The sequence below is a fragment of the Sinocyclocheilus anshuiensis genome, unplaced genomic scaffold (assembly GCF_001515605.1).
Source record: "Sinocyclocheilus anshuiensis isolate Anshui unplaced genomic scaffold, SAMN03320099.WGS_v1.1 scaffold590, whole genome shotgun sequence".
In the NCBI taxonomy this organism is placed as follows: domain Eukaryota; kingdom Metazoa; phylum Chordata; class Actinopteri; order Cypriniformes; family Cyprinidae; genus Sinocyclocheilus; species Sinocyclocheilus anshuiensis.
Genome location: NW_015544192.1, coordinates 744,700 through 760,336, shown reverse-complemented (window position 1 = coordinate 760,336; position 15,637 = coordinate 744,700). Strand labels below are relative to the sequence as shown.

The window sequence follows — 15,637 nt, the reverse complement described above, 5'->3', positions numbered from 1 at the left end:
AATTATTCTATCTAATGCACTTTGAGAGTTCAAAATTAAGAGCTCCAACCCATGTTCTTAACTAAGAAAACTTAAATGAGAAAGAAGTCAGTGAATTGACTTGTACCTGAACTTTAAAGAGGACTCAACCCTCTTTTTATTTGTGATACTGTCTCAGTCTAAATTACATTCACACTAGGCATGGGACGATAACCGGTTTCAAAGTATACCGCGGTTTGGAAAAGTCACGGTTTCAAAACCACTAAAATTTTCCGTTATACCGTTCCTGCGGTATGCGCAGTTTTTTTACGTGTCGTCAAAAACGGAAAGTGCAGGACTCCCTCAGTTGTGTGCAGCGAAGAGTGTAGCGAGTCACGACCCCTCCCCCTCCGGTTGGTGCGAGCGGAGTCACCTGTGTGTAGGATGGCTGAAGGAGATGAATCCCTGGAACTTTTTCCCCCGTCGAAAAAGACGAAGTCTGTCGTATGGGAATTTATCGGGTAACGTAGACTAACCATGTTCCGTACAAAACGATGTTCCGTACAGATGACATTTTAGCGCCGATCGCTAAATAAATACTTCCAGGTCGTACATAAACTATATATCTGTGTCATCTTCATTTCTCCCTCTTTCATACCCAATCAAGACAGAGACCCACCCACCGTTTGTTTCAGTGTTGAAATAAATACTATTTGGCTTGCTACCGAGGCAGATAACATGGCTAATTAACTAGCTAACATCAACTAGTTTCCTCCCTCACGTTACTTCACAGAGTGAGGAATAGCATGGTACCGTAACGTTTTCATTTTTTTAGTACCGACTTGGTACCGAAATACCGGGTCTTTTGACAACACTAGTACGTACTGTAGCCTACTTTTCTGCGATTTAGTACAATAATTAAATTTAGCTGGTATCACATCTATACTTTTAAGCCTCCTGCCGTTGTTTACATCTGTTCAAAATCACGCATTTGAAAAAAAAAAAAAAAAAAAACTTTGCCACTTTTGATTATATTTTTGATTATTGAGCTGCAGGTTTAGGCTCACTTAAGTGACTGCATTTTTTTTTTCATTTATAGGGATTTTGTTTTTTACAGAAAATTATTTATGTTCTGATTATTGTTAAGCTGCAGGTTTAGGCTCATTTAAGTGACTGCATTTAATTAAGAAGAATTTAATTATTTATTCTAATTATTTAGCCTGACATGTTTACTGTTCCAAAATGTTCTATATGTTTCCTAAAAATAAAATGTGTTCAGTGGGGAAAAAAAAGTTGTTTTTTTTTACCCAGACGTTTAAAATAACATATTTTAGAGCTGTAATCGCAATACCGTGATACCGTGATATTTTTATCTAAGGTTATCATACCGTCAGAATCTCATACCAGCCCATGCCTAGTACCAACTGACTCAAGTATATTTTAGTTGAGAATTTTTTTTTCCTTCAGAAAATTTGACATGTACTGTACCTGATATATATCCAAAATAATCAATATTGAATCGAATCGAATCGAATCGGTAATTGAATCAAATTGCAAGCTTGTGAATGAGAATCGAATCGAATCGTGAAATTTGTGTCAAAACCCAGCCCTATCATGAGGTGAACTGCTACATGTAAGATAAAGTTTTTATGATGAAAGTCTTCATCTCATGTAAGTGTACATGATTTTAAACACATTTTTCCCAAAAGTAATAGGCCTATTAATGTTTTTGTATTTACAAAACTTCTCTACTACTTGTAAAACTACCCTAACTTTTCATAATTTTTGAGGTGTCAGCTAGGCCTGTCACAATAACAACTTTTTGTTGTGCGATTGTCATTTTAAAGACCATTTTTATGCCACTGAATATATAATCATAATGTAACAGCATAAAAATGCAAGAAGGCCAACACACTTCCAAATGACAACAATCTTTTAATTCTTAAGAATATTTAGATCATGGAAATTAAGTATCAAAATATTAGATACCTTAAAAAACTTGAATAAATAGTAAATAAATATTTTCTAACAAAAAGTGCAAAGTAACAAGTAGAAAAAATAAAAATTCACAAAGAACTTGTATGGAGATTTTTCCATCTACAGATTTTTCCCGGACCTTCTTTTCTCTGTAAATTAAGGGTGCACTGTACTGCTGAAAAACACAATCCCTACTTAGCAGTCAGATGTCCGTATCCCTAAACAAGACCATATCTGCAGATGAAACTTTTTTGTAGAAGCATTTTTAAAATTTGAACTAGCACCAACTACACCACGTTATGTATGAGAAGCTGCAAAAGACACAGGCACAAGTGGAATGCAAAAAACATGGTGACATTAATAAATATAATGGACAATATATTGCGTCACCAAAAATTATTGAGGTCATGTACATACATAAGTAAGTCGATAAGTCGATATATTGATTATTGCAACAGGCCTAGTGTCAGCATTAACAGCCTTACGCCTGAACATGTATTCCATGTTTTTTAGTCCTGATTTTCCCCTGACTTTCAGTTAATGGAGTTTGGCAACAAAATCTAAGAGAAGCGCTAATGCATCACCAATGCCTGAGAGATAGTTAGCACAGTGGTTCCCAAACTTTTTGAAAGCATGGCACCCCTTTGTAGTACTTTTTTTGTCCACGGCACCCCAACCCAATTAAACTAAACGTACATGTGTACATTAGGGGTGTGCGATATTGACAAAAAATTATATCTCGATATTTTATGGGATTTTATCGATAACGATAATTAGACAATATTTTGCTGAGTGTGTTATTGTGCTGGTACCTTAAGGACTGCTGAAGACAGCTGACTCCTAATGTTTTTAATATTCTTCATATTCTGTGTGGTGGTCAGTTCATACTGATAGAAATTAATCTTTCCCAATAAGTTTAAACTGATTTTTGCATGTCAAATCGCACATCGTTAAAACAACAATTACGATATTATCGCAGACGAGATATATCGCACACCCCTAGTGTACATACATATATGAAATTAAATCCACATGAGCAAACAACAAATGAAGCATAAACAGCAGCATGAATTTATGAATGCATCACAACAGACATAATATGAGGTGAAACAACCCATTCAAATGAACCATCTGTCTTTTACAACTGGATGACAAATGTCAACAGACTGATTTGAACCATGTGGAAATCATTGGAAAAAAGCACATTTAAAGATAGATACTTAACTCTTTAAATAATAATAAACAACTCAAGTTAAATTTTTTCTTTAGTTTCTCATTTGCTTTGTTCAAACCTGACCTTATAACTTAAAAAATTTAAATAAAATATCTGTGCATGGAAAGAGGTTGAAAACGGCAACAGCACATTGACGGCGCATTCTGAGATAGATGGGTATAATTTAGGGTTGTGACGGTGAGGAAAAGAGGGGGGCAGTTTTCCCTCTTTTCCTAGCTTTCCTTCCATTTTAAATAGCTTGTAAAAGCGCCCTGTGCATTTTACTTTCACTTTCAAAATAGCGGCAATTCACCGTCAAGCTTTGTTTGTTTTAAATTCGTTTGAGTTTTCCCTCTTTTCCTCGCTTTCCTTCGCTATTAAATAGCTTAAAAGCGCCGTGCGCGTTTTACTTTCACTTTCAAATTAGCGGCAGTTGCTTGAATTCAGTTCAAGCAACAACAAAATACAACGTAGAACATAGAACTTTTATTAACAAAACGAATAAAAATACACAATGCTATATGCCTAATATAAAATAACAAATAACTTGGACAAAGTTTAGGTAGCCTATACAAAAATGAAGATCAGTAAGTGGAGAATTTTTACCGGTATATCGCAAACGATAAGATATCGCCCATCCCTAGTAAACACTGTGGAACCAAATAAATAAGAAATGTAAGTTTATTAGCAAAACGAATAAGAAAGACTGGAGACACGGCATAGCCTACTTGATGTAAAAAAAAAAAGTTCAAATTAATTTAAATCAGCAAACACGATGGAACCAAATAAATAAGAAACGAATGTTTTAAAAAACTTACAAAATCACCTTAGATAAATAGCAGAAGTCAACAGGCTTTTCAAAATCCAAAATATTTTTAAAACAGGCGCTTTTGCATGTCGTTTTGAAACTCTTCTGCCATCGTCTTGTCTGTCTCACCTCTCTCTTCTTGTCAGCTTCTCCTCGCGAGATAAATGAGATCTGATCTGTGATGCGACTGTCGTTCGGCACGCTGCATTGAGCAGCCGCGTTCAGTTTTAATTGTAGTGAACTAAATTATTTTTATTGCTATAAAAAAATCTAAACGACGGTGGGGGCGGTGCTGTGGTGGGCAATGACATAACAGGTGTTGCGGGAACTTGCGGCTTCACATCGGTAAAACCATCAACACAGTATCGCAGCAACACAAATTTCGTGTCCTGTCAGTCACTGCATGAAATAGGTATGAAATTGAGCGTGCACCAGTACAAAGGGCGGAGCTGAGCGGAGCGGATGGGGCGATTCTCTCCTGAGAACAGTCCAATTGGCGGTAAATACATATTTAAACTTTAAATAAGTATGAAATATATCAGTGTTTTTTCGCTTATTTGTTTTCGTTTGGACAAGCTCATATATTGGTGTTTTGATATAGGCTATTTTTTAAATATATACTGTAAAAGGTTATTATATGGTACAATAGTTATTTTAGGTTGTTTAAATTGGAAAAAAGCTAAGATTCTGCGGCACCCCTAGCCAGTTGTCACGGCACCCACTTTGGGAACCACCGAGTTAGCAGGTTAAATATCAAGATCTGTCTGCGATTTAAGTCCTGTAGTGTTAAATGTGTTTTGACTGAAACTGACATTGGCAGCTGTGTGAAAAGGACAGCAATCCAATGACTCTGAAAGCCGTGTAACATATGGGCGACAGTACAGGTATAATACACCCAAAAATTAAACAATTTACTTACCCCCATGTTGTAAAATTGTATAACTTTTTCTTCTCATCACAAAGGAAGATATTTAGAAAAATGTTGGCAACAAAACAGTTTTGGTTCCCATTGGCTGGCATCGTTTGGACAAAAAAAAAAAAAACATTTAGGCATTTATCAAAATATCTTCTTTTGTGTTCCACGAAAGCACGCAGGTGATGGAGAATTACCGCTGATTACAGAACCGGCTTTACTGATAAGATGCGCGTTAAATATCGCATGCGATTAATCGTGCAGCCCTAGAAGAAAGTAAGTAATACAGTTTTAGAATGGCACGAGTGGGGAGTAAATGACAGTATTTTCATTTTCCCTTTCAGTTCATAGTCAAAAAATACTTGGATAACAGCCAATTAGAACACATTTGAAATTTGTCCATAGGAGAATCACTTTTATCACTTGCTTTATTATGTCATGCCTGGTTAGGGAACAGTGTAAAATGTATTGCTTAAAGCCTGAAATCAAACGTAAAGCACTTTCAAATTAAATCTGCTTAAGAAAGCGCTAAGTTATCAAACACTACTAGTACAAGAAAAAAAGACAAACAAACCCGACCATAAATACCATATTTTATTGTTTTATCAGAACCCTACTAGAAAATCTCAACAGCATAATTTGAGGTTTAATTATGCAACATCTAAACCTATCTTTGATCATCAAGTACACAGTCTGGACATCTGAGAGACCTGAACTCCAGTCCGAACGGAGTGAGCCAAATCACAGCAAACAGTAGCTGTGCCACTCTGGATGGCCTCAGTCCTTCCCACAACGTGAAACTAAGAGAAGCTCCCACATTCACCTGAACCCTCCTAATCTGCAAAATAATGGCGCTCTTACACTGAGGTGCATCCTTGCCTGACGTGACGCCTTTTGTTTCCTCCTGTGTTGTGACAACACTTACATTTGTAAATTGCCCTCCTTGTAGAGGATAAACATCTGATAGCCACAAGAGAAGGGGGTTGGGGAGTGTAACAAGCCTCTGGGACTTCCGCTAAACAAATGGAGAGATCTTTAGAAGGCTACTGTTTGTGTTTGCCAAAGACACGGCCAGGATACATGAAGCTCCTGTCAATGGCCTCCAGGCGCTATTCAGCTAAGTTAAAGTTGGCCAACAGGGTATTTCTGAGAGGGTCTGAAGGGAGAAGATCGCAAATGTTGCAGAGAGTTATTGCAGGTTAAAGTAGCTGCATTATTGTATCTGAAACAAGTAATACGATCAGTATTACACTACTCAACTGAACCTGGGCTTTGAACCAAAAGCATAATATTGCTGTGCACTGACGCTGAGCAGGAATCACTCAATGTGTGAACAATCTGGTCAGGAGCACTCTGTCAAAGCTGCTCATTGGATTGGCAATTACTTTAAAAAAGAAAGAAAGAAAGAAAAAAGAATGGCGGGGAGGAAAAACAGCAGATTAATCATGCTGTTAGCGATGAAGATGAAGACGTTGATTAATGCAGTTTGGCTTTTTAAACAAACAACTCCTGAGTGTGCGGTGTGCTCGGCATTACCCTTTAATTTGGAGAGGGTTGACTGGAGAAGTTTTGTTTTTGCAGCTTCACTGAAGCTCTCTGCCCCCTTGTTCTTTACCCCCTTCTCCGGGGCTTTTTTCCCCTCTCCGACACCATATGGAGCAGGCCTCGCAGAAACAATCCGCTAAAAACAACAGGCCTGCACTCAACCATTCCCTCCTTTTTTAACACCATGCGAGAATAAATTGCTCCCTTATTGTGCGTTCTGCCAGTGATCCAGGATCATTTTTGTTCTCTCGATCTAATTAGATTAGTTTGGTGCCGGTTTGGGGTTACTGCAAGAAGGTGCCATACGACTGGAGGAACATCAGGCTAATTGGCAGGAGGATATGACCCATTCCTCGCCGTTCGCCAGCAGGTTCACTCCTCGGTCCTCTCTCATTACTGTCGTTTTGCAACTATCTCAAAACTCTGTAATAACCCGGCTTACCGTATTCTTACAGGCAGAAATTGGAGTCAAACTAGCGAGTCTCATTAGGCGCACTCACGACCGACACCTCTCAGTCCGTAAAGGCTCTGCTGTTTATCTAGCAGGCCTGAAACGCATAGAGATTTGGAATTTCCATTGCAGTGGCAACCAGTTCGTGCTCGCATACTAATTCCACGTCTGGAAAAAAAAAAAAAAAAAAAGATTCAATGACTTTAAAAATGCATTACAGCATGTTCCTAAATGCGCTTATACCTGCAAATGAAAAGCCTTTTTCTAAGAGCCATCATATTCCTCAACAGTAACAAACTGGTTTTTGAGCACTATACCGCTGATTAAGGTCTTGCTGCGTCACACATTTCTATATGCACTGCAAAACCGAGAAATGGTGGAGGCAAATGATCAGACTTTTAAATGAACGTTATGAAAACATTTGGAAATCTGCCTCCCTCGGCACACTGGCACGCTATACATCACACAGGCACCTACTGGAGAACTATGCAGACCACTCAAATTTCCCCACCATAACTCAACCAAATTATACAAAGCAAGGTACAAGTAATAAGCATAAGCTTTAACTCATAGCATAAATCCATGTTTATACCCAAAAACGGGCATGCGAGTCAAAGAGATGTTCCAGTGCATAATAGCTGAACCTATAAGGATATGAGTAAAGTCTATACTGTAGGTTAGATGCAATTAAAAGTGGGTAGAGATCAAAAAGTCCTCATTTTGAAAATACAGGCTACTTAAGTGCAAACACACCACATGCTGCTTAATGCGTAATATCAGTAAATCATAGTAAAGAATCATCGGCTGGACAGCCATGCTTTAGCTTTTATGGGTTTAGTCTGGGTTGCACGCATGGTTTTAAAACAAATACACACATTTTTAAAGCAAATTAAAATTAAATTAGCAAAAAAGGGGTGAGAATTTTAAATATGGGGTCTTATAAAACTGCAACCGAGTCATGAAAACAGATCAATTCACGTTTGAAAGCAGATGACTAAATTAACACAAAAGCTGTTAAGTAAATATTACAACCTTCCCAGCATCCTAATATATTTTTTATTATTCAAATAAAAAAAGTGAAAACTGAAGGAAAAAAATATTTTAAAAATATGCACTCAACTAGTAAAATGTAAAGTCTTTAAAATAAATAAAAGCTGAATATAAAAAAAAATATTTGCACTAAAGACATCAAAATGCTGAAAAAGACAGGCAACAAATTCTTTAAAAAAAAAAAAAAGAAAAAATGTTGACCAAACGCAATACAACCCAGTAAGCCCCATCAGAGGCCCCTGGACCCCCATATTAGCACTCAGGGATCTCAGGTGACCCTTGACCTAGAAGCCTGTGTCGGAGTTCTGGGTGAAGGATCCATCCAGGGTTAATCTTGCCATTCAGTATCTCCCCCACGTCTAAGCATACAACAACCAAAACCATCAAGCACAAGCACATTTTAACCATCCCAGTGCGATGTGCGTTTGCACACAAGCAGGTTTTCCCCTGAAATCCAGACTGGAGAATATAGCATATGTTTAATATTACGCAAATCTGCTGAAACAGCAGGGCACAGGAGAGAAGCCTCCACTGTGGCAACGTTCACAAAGGCATGATCCCCTAATCACTGGCCGTTACAGGTCGTTTATTATACATTTTGGCACAGGAGAAAGCAGTCCACTATGACACATTCTCAGATTACCTCATTTAAGAACGACTACTGCTCGCAACCCAGACCACAAAGAATGCGGCCGCTCTTAGAAGTTCAGATTATTGCATTTCTACGTTAATTAGCTTGAGACTGAAAATCATGTGCGGTAAAGAGCAAGTAGCAAACCACTTTTAAAATTAAAATCTCAGCCGAAAAGGAGTGTTAACGGTATTTCCTAATAACACTTTTAATTTAATACAATTATAACGATTTATGACGCATCTAAATAACTGAGCATCATAACAACTTTAAAACACAAAAACCAACAAATGCAAAAACATGTCAAACATCTAAAAAAAACTATCAATGTTTGACCAGAACTATTGGATGACATAATCAACCACACAAAAACAGACTTCATTTTATCTATGTGCTACTTTGCATAATTTTATGAGCGATGCAGAAATATCTCCTGAGAGGAAGTCTGTCGAGTCCAGCGTTTCACAAACACAGTGGCAGAGAAGAATACCAGACCACAGTATCACCTGGTCCACAAATGTACAGCTCAAAGAAAGCCCCCACAGACTAAAAAAATACTGCTTGTGTGGCCTATCTTATTACCCTGGAGAAAACCCACAGACAGTCAAAAAAAGTCAGGGAAAAGAAAGTCAGTAAATTCTACTGTTCCACATAATAAACGCCAAAGCAGGGGATGATGGCCTTACTGAAGATCAAAGCACTTTAACAGCTTGAGCTATCTAGCGGTCTAGATTACTGCCCTGAACTACAGGAAGACTGGGTTAAAAGTTACCATAAATAAAGTTTTAAAGCTACATCACCCTCAAACACAACACCATCAAAATCCTGAAGACAAGAATCACGTCCTTCCCTGTTAATCCGATGTATTAGTTTAGAAGACTTGCAACATGAATTGCATCGAAAACCACAATGCCACACGCTGCCAGAAATCCCTGCGCTTTTGCAACACACAATCGCACATATACATACCTCTGTTAAGCATTGGGTTATAGCATTATCACACTCAAATCCAACAGGTAGGCAGATATCAAAGCTGTCAGAGTATCCAAAGACCCTTCCCTGAGGAGCCCACTGAGGTATCCTTTATTCCACATCCATTCTGGCCTGGAAATCATTCCATTTTTTCCCACAGTGTTCACAAAGTTTACTCGCTCTACATGCGTTGCTTGTAAAATGCGCCGTCCTGTACTTCCTTTTCTCAGAAGACCTCACGGGTGCAGATGATCCTGGGTGCGAGGGGTGACCACACCATGCCCTTCTTCTCGATCACTGTAACTAAACAAAAACGCACGTTTAGTAATAAGGAAGTGCTCTGTGTAAACAGCACTTTTTGAATCATTTTTAAGAGGGAAAGTCAAAATATTAAAGCCACACATTAACACTCACTGAATAAACGTTTAGGAATCAAAAAAATAAAATAAAAAAACGAACAATAAAAAAAAAAAAAGCACGATCTACCAAAAGACTCAGAATCTTGGAAGAAGCTCAACATGGACACTGCAATACACGCATAGAGAGCAGAGAGAAATCCTGTGGCATGTACTCAGGCAGTCTGACAGCAGGTTTCATGAATGGGAGCTCTGACAGTATGGGCCCTCTGGCCGACCAAATTGGAAACAGGAAAACAAACATTCTCAAGGAAAACTCCCCCCCTCCCCTCCTCAAACCTTTTCTTCGACTCATTCTGTCCAACCTGTGTCAGGTTAGCAATAGTCAACCGCACCAGCCTCCAGACCACACAGATGGAGAACATTCAGCCACTGTGAGATGGAGAGGAAAAAAAAGACACAAAAAGCAAAGCGAAAACCCGTTTGCGAGGCAAAAGAACACACACTGTGATAGAAAGGAAAAGAGAGAAAGAAAAAGAAGGCTAAACTGACTCATCAACGTTCCAGAGGGGCCGGCGGACAGGAGGATCGGTGGACGCACTAAACTCAGCACGTCGGAATGGGGAGGAGAGGAAGTGGGCACTGCTGGAAGATCTAAACTGAAAACTTTCAGAAAGTTTCTGATATGAAGCTGAGCACGGACATTTGCGGGATAAAGCTAGGCTAACAAGACGAGTGTTTTTAACCTAATAAATAGTTATTGATACTCTAATTTTAGTATAGAAGTTCAGGAAAGTCAGCTTATATGAAAAGCAAACCTACCTGGAACCTAGCTTTGAAAAACCACAAGCAGGCAAAATGTCAACACATCCGACCAATAAAAGGTTTACCATCACACATCACTTTAACTTGCATATTCAGTACAATGTCAGTTTTTTTTAATTCCTCAGAAAAAAAGTACGTTTTTGTTAATGAGTAAGATTGAAGATTTAGGGGAACTTCGATTTCTTTTTCTTCGTTTGCAGTGCAACCTACCACTCTACTGGGAATACAAGAGTTTTCAGTCAGCAAACTTTACCAGATGTACGCTAACCACTAAAATATTACACGCGCCATAATTAGCCTAACAAGTGATGTCAAACAGCTCTGACAGAGTCAGAGACCCAAACCGTCTCTTATCTGGAGGAGTTGTTAAATACACTTGAGTTCCATTTGTGACATGTAGAAATTAGCCATCAAAATATAATATTAATAAATATGTGTAGAAGCTAAACCTATAGTTTTTCACCGGATAAAGGAGGTTGCTATGACACCACAGGTCAAAGGTCCTTTTGTTTAATTCCCACACAGGGTGTGAGGAAAAAAAAAGGGAAGAGAACAAGATTTCTTCTAACAAAAGAAACACTTAAATTTAAAGCACTTAATTTGGATGACAAAAACCTTCTCAATGTTAGAATCATATACCACCCCAAAGTGAGTTCACTCACACAAAAATGCACATTTCTCGTTATTTCTCTTCAAACCCATTCATATTGCATGAAAGTTTAGTGAGAAAATCCATGAAGAAGGCAAGTCTTTGCAACATATCTGCTATAACTCACCATAACAAGTCTATATACCACACATCCAGAGCCATTTAGTGACTTCAAAACAGGATGAAAAGCATATGATGAGACAAGGGATGACCTCTGTGAACTGTGGCTCTTTTATTCTTGAAAATCCAGAGGAAAAAAGACTAGCTATTCATATGCAAGCTAAATCAAATATGTTAAAAAAGCTTTTAAGGGTACCAATTATTAGGAGCTGTTTCTGTGTAAGCCTTGGCATTTCATCAGGCGGATACAAAAGAAAATTCTAAAGTTTCCTGTCTCCCATGTTTGGAGAATTCTAACCACAAGAAACAAAACAAAGGAATTTCTATAAAGTCGTTGATGCGTCATTTCAAAACACAAGCAGTGATGGTAGTTTGCAGTCTTGCCTGTCGCCGTATATAGGGAGTGGAAAAAATACTATGCCGCTCCATAAAACTTATTTAAAAAAATATTATAATTTTAACAAGTTTTAATCACACAAAAAATCTTATTCAATCTAGCCAAAAAAACTCTGAATTTTAAGTGCTATATTCTTTGCAACATGTATTTCTTTATTTTTATATTGTTATAGCTTTTTTTGTTTTGTTTTTATACGTGTATATTCACTTTGAACCAACAAATGAATAAAAATATATACAAAAATAATCATCTGGTCATTTTCTAACAACCTATAAAAGTAAAAATTACAATACTTTGAAGTCATCAGCTAGTTACAATATGTTCTTTGCAAGCAAACACCTGGATTTAATATGTTAGCGAGATCCATTCTATATCTCTGTCATTAAAAAAAGTCCCCTACAATGTATTTTCTCTACAGGCTTCTTATTCAACAGCACCAGAGCCACATGAATCTGCCGCAGGGACACAAGTGGCAAATCACAGTGCAGCAAGAAGTTAGCCCAAAAAGAAGTTGTGCAAACTCAGAAGCCACGAAGAACAAATGGAAGACCCCCACTGCTGCTTTCTATCTCCACCAAGGCCCAAATTCATTTGTCAGCCGTAAAGTTCCTGACTATACAGCACTGATCTATTGCCTCTCTCCAAAGAACTCACAGATGTGGAGTCATTTACATTTCAAATACACCTCAAGCATTTCAATCACTTCAAACGCCCCTTATCAGACAACTCATGTGGATCTTATTCTTCGGTGTAGACTGAGAACTGAATCTAGTAAACTGCTGAATGGATAGCAAGAACGAATTCACATATTTGAGTGTTTACGATGAACAAGGAATTAAGTAATATTCCAAGCAGACGGAGATTTTTCTTCTGATCTCTAGGTTGTTACATGTAAAATGACAATGAACTATTTCATGCACGAAAATAAAGTGGGGAGACATTTTTTTTTTTAATCTTCAAAGAATAAAAATAGTCATGTAACTGCAAAAAGAGTTAAGATAAAGTGATTGCAACTGCAGTAGGCTGATGATGACAGAGCTGAGATTCTCTATTGACTGTTTCTGAAACTATGTTTACAGTTGTGAGTTTCTCTACATTTCTCTAAATGATAAGATGCATTTGCCTGCACAGGTTTCGTCATTAAGAAACCTTTACCGACAAACCATTTCAGAAAGAAAAAGAGAGCATATCATTTCCAGACTGCCCGAGTGTGGCAACTATCACAGTTTACAGGAAACAGCGCAACTCATCTACTGGAACCAACATGGGATTTTGTATCATAACAATCATATACAGGTTACGCTTCAGTACAGCACATTTAAGTGAAGTGTGGGTGATTTTATCAGTTTTAAGATGAATACTTGTTTCCACCCACTAACTAATGATATTCTAATGTGAAAGTGACTGTAAAACCAAATTAACTGGAAACAATACCACAGTTGCAGAACTGAGGAACATTGCAACAACCCACAATCTAAACAATGTTATAAACTGTATAGGATATGAAAACACTCACATATACCACACACAAATACCTTAAAACTTGTTGGAAATAACTAGAACACTGGAAGTGTGTTCCTGTCGTCTGTACAAAAGTTTCTATTGATGAATAACATCAACAAGATAAGGGGAAAACGACTTCTGTACATGCCAAGAAAAAAAAAGTAAAATTTCAATAAATATGCCTTCATTTTTGAGGAATAAAACAGAGCTATTTAAATTCCTTGAACTTCTGTCAAAACGTTTTGGAAAGTGATAAGCGCCATCACGCCGCAAGAAACTGTGAACTACAGCCCCCCAAACACACCTAAGTGCGAAAGTTGTCTACACAGTTACTGTAACAAATAAAAAGTGTTACCATTAGTTGTATATGAACAAAAACGCACTTCCAAATGAGAGAATAGGACTCGTATAAAGTCAGGAGCTCGTTAACGTTACCGCTATTCATAAACTTTTCCTCAGAAACTTGCTGCACGTCTCCATCGCCTCGAAGAACGCAGTGAAACAGAAATACATCTTTTCGCTACCTGCCTTCGAATAAAAACGCAAAATAGTGATTAAAAAAAAACCCCGTAAAGACCATGGACTGTCATGTAAACAACCTGCGCCTCTTTGTATGTGGAAAATGAAGTGTAACGTTCAGTGCGTTGCCATACCTACGCGTTTTCTTATCGTACATCAGTCACGGAAAGTTTTCGAAGTTTGTGTGGAAAGCGCCATTCAGCTTGAAGCATCATTTACGCAAAAACAGTAGCCTACACACTAATGAAACTTTCTACAACTTTAGTTATGCGCCGTTTAGCTACTTTAGCTCGCAGTGCAACCGGTTTACACATAAACAATGCAAATAAAAGGCGCCTCGCGGCTTAACTTGAATGTACAAGAAAACACAAAAAAACGATATTGCTACATTCTGGATATTATCTTGCGCACAACCCATTGCAACACAGATTGAAATAGCTGAAAAGAAATGGGAAGGAAAAAGTAATCCAAAAACCTCTTCGTGTGTTTAATCTCAACTACTGGGAGCTAACAAGTCGCCAATTTCAATTTGCAATTTAGCCTCAAAACCCAAATGGCACGCCGAAATCCGAAGAGCCGTGCTCTTATTTTCATTGCAACGTAGTACTCAACTGATTCATCACCAAATCCCTTCGCCCTTCTCAACATTACATAACATTCTCCCCCTAAAAGCCATCAGGAACTACAGCTAAAATCCACATCGTTCTTCTACCGTGATCGCAATGCTCATTGGGTCGCTTTCTCCTTACCTGTTGATTAAATTGCAATAGTCTTTGCAGTCTGAAAGATGGTGGAGCTTTGGCGTGAGCCATGAAGCGTCTTTGTGTTGTTTGTTTGTTGATCTCGGGGAATGATTTCTTTTGTATGGGGATGTAAGATTGCTCCCGTACACGTGAAATCTTGGGAGACTGTGTTTAATAGTAAAAACGCCTGAGTCTGGGATGGAAAAAAGGAGGTTGGTTTTTGCAGTGATCTCAGTTCTTTATCAGAAATGTTATCGCTTGTCAGGACCTCAGACTCCAAGCATTACGTCAGTTTCAAGACACCAACACTATTAATATCAAGAAGCCCTTGCGGAGGAAAGCGCCACCCTAGAGCGCGTTCTCTTAAAGGGGCAGTGACCACTAAAACAGCTCCGGTGTTCCACCGGCACCATTCTGCAACTTCGCCATAGACTGCTGAAGAAACACTCAGATAAGTAATCTAGACCAGAATCGGATCTCAACCGGTGGTTCGCACTTCTGTTCTGATAGGCGGAGAGCAGAGAAAAACAATCCTAAATGCACTATAAAATTATTTAATCATTTTTAAGCGGAAATTTATAATATTAATAGAATTTTCAGAACCGGGCTGCTGAGGTTTGTCTCATGCAACGTATCTGTCTTCTTGCGGCCACCACAGTTTTTGTGATAATATAATAAATTAATAATCAGTAATCGAAACACTACTTAAAAAAATGGTAGTTTAAAAAATCTATCTATCTATCTATCTATCTATCTATCTATCTATCTATCTATCTATCTATCTCTACAAACACACCAATAAAAGCTAATCATATAAGCATGCATAGTTATGATATTAAAATAAATAAGCTTATCAACATTTAAAGGTAGAATAAAACTTTGCTCTTCAGCAGAATATGGCACAGTTTGGTTATGAAAGAGAGTGACAACCGCATTGTGTAACTGTTGGGCATTAGGAGTCACAACCAAATTTTGAGAGCGAGTTGGGTTGACATGCTGTAGTTATA

At 38.0% G+C, this 15,637-nt stretch overlaps 1 protein-coding gene across 3 annotated transcripts in view; it reads right to left on the bottom strand.

Moving 5' to 3' along the window:
- Positions 1-14,923, bottom strand: part of LOC107696539 (zinc finger transcription factor Trps1-like) — a 134,250-nt gene extending 119,327 nt beyond the window's left edge. Inside the window, exons 1-2 of one of the 3 annotated variants that reach the window (XM_016496905.1) lie at positions 14,637-14,923; positions 9,516-9,821 (exon numbers count right to left, since the gene is read on the bottom strand). In XM_016496905.1, coding sequence (XP_016352391.1) covers positions 9,516-9,528 — 13 coding nt within the window. In that variant the 5' untranslated portion in view covers positions 9,529-9,821; positions 14,637-14,923. Of the gene's footprint in view, positions 1-9,515; positions 9,822-10,426; positions 10,486-14,636 lie in introns of those variants that run through there. The other 2 variants (XM_016496904.1, XM_016496906.1) reach the window with 2 other exon arrangements.
- Between the last annotated feature and the right edge of the window lie 714 nt (positions 14,924-15,637).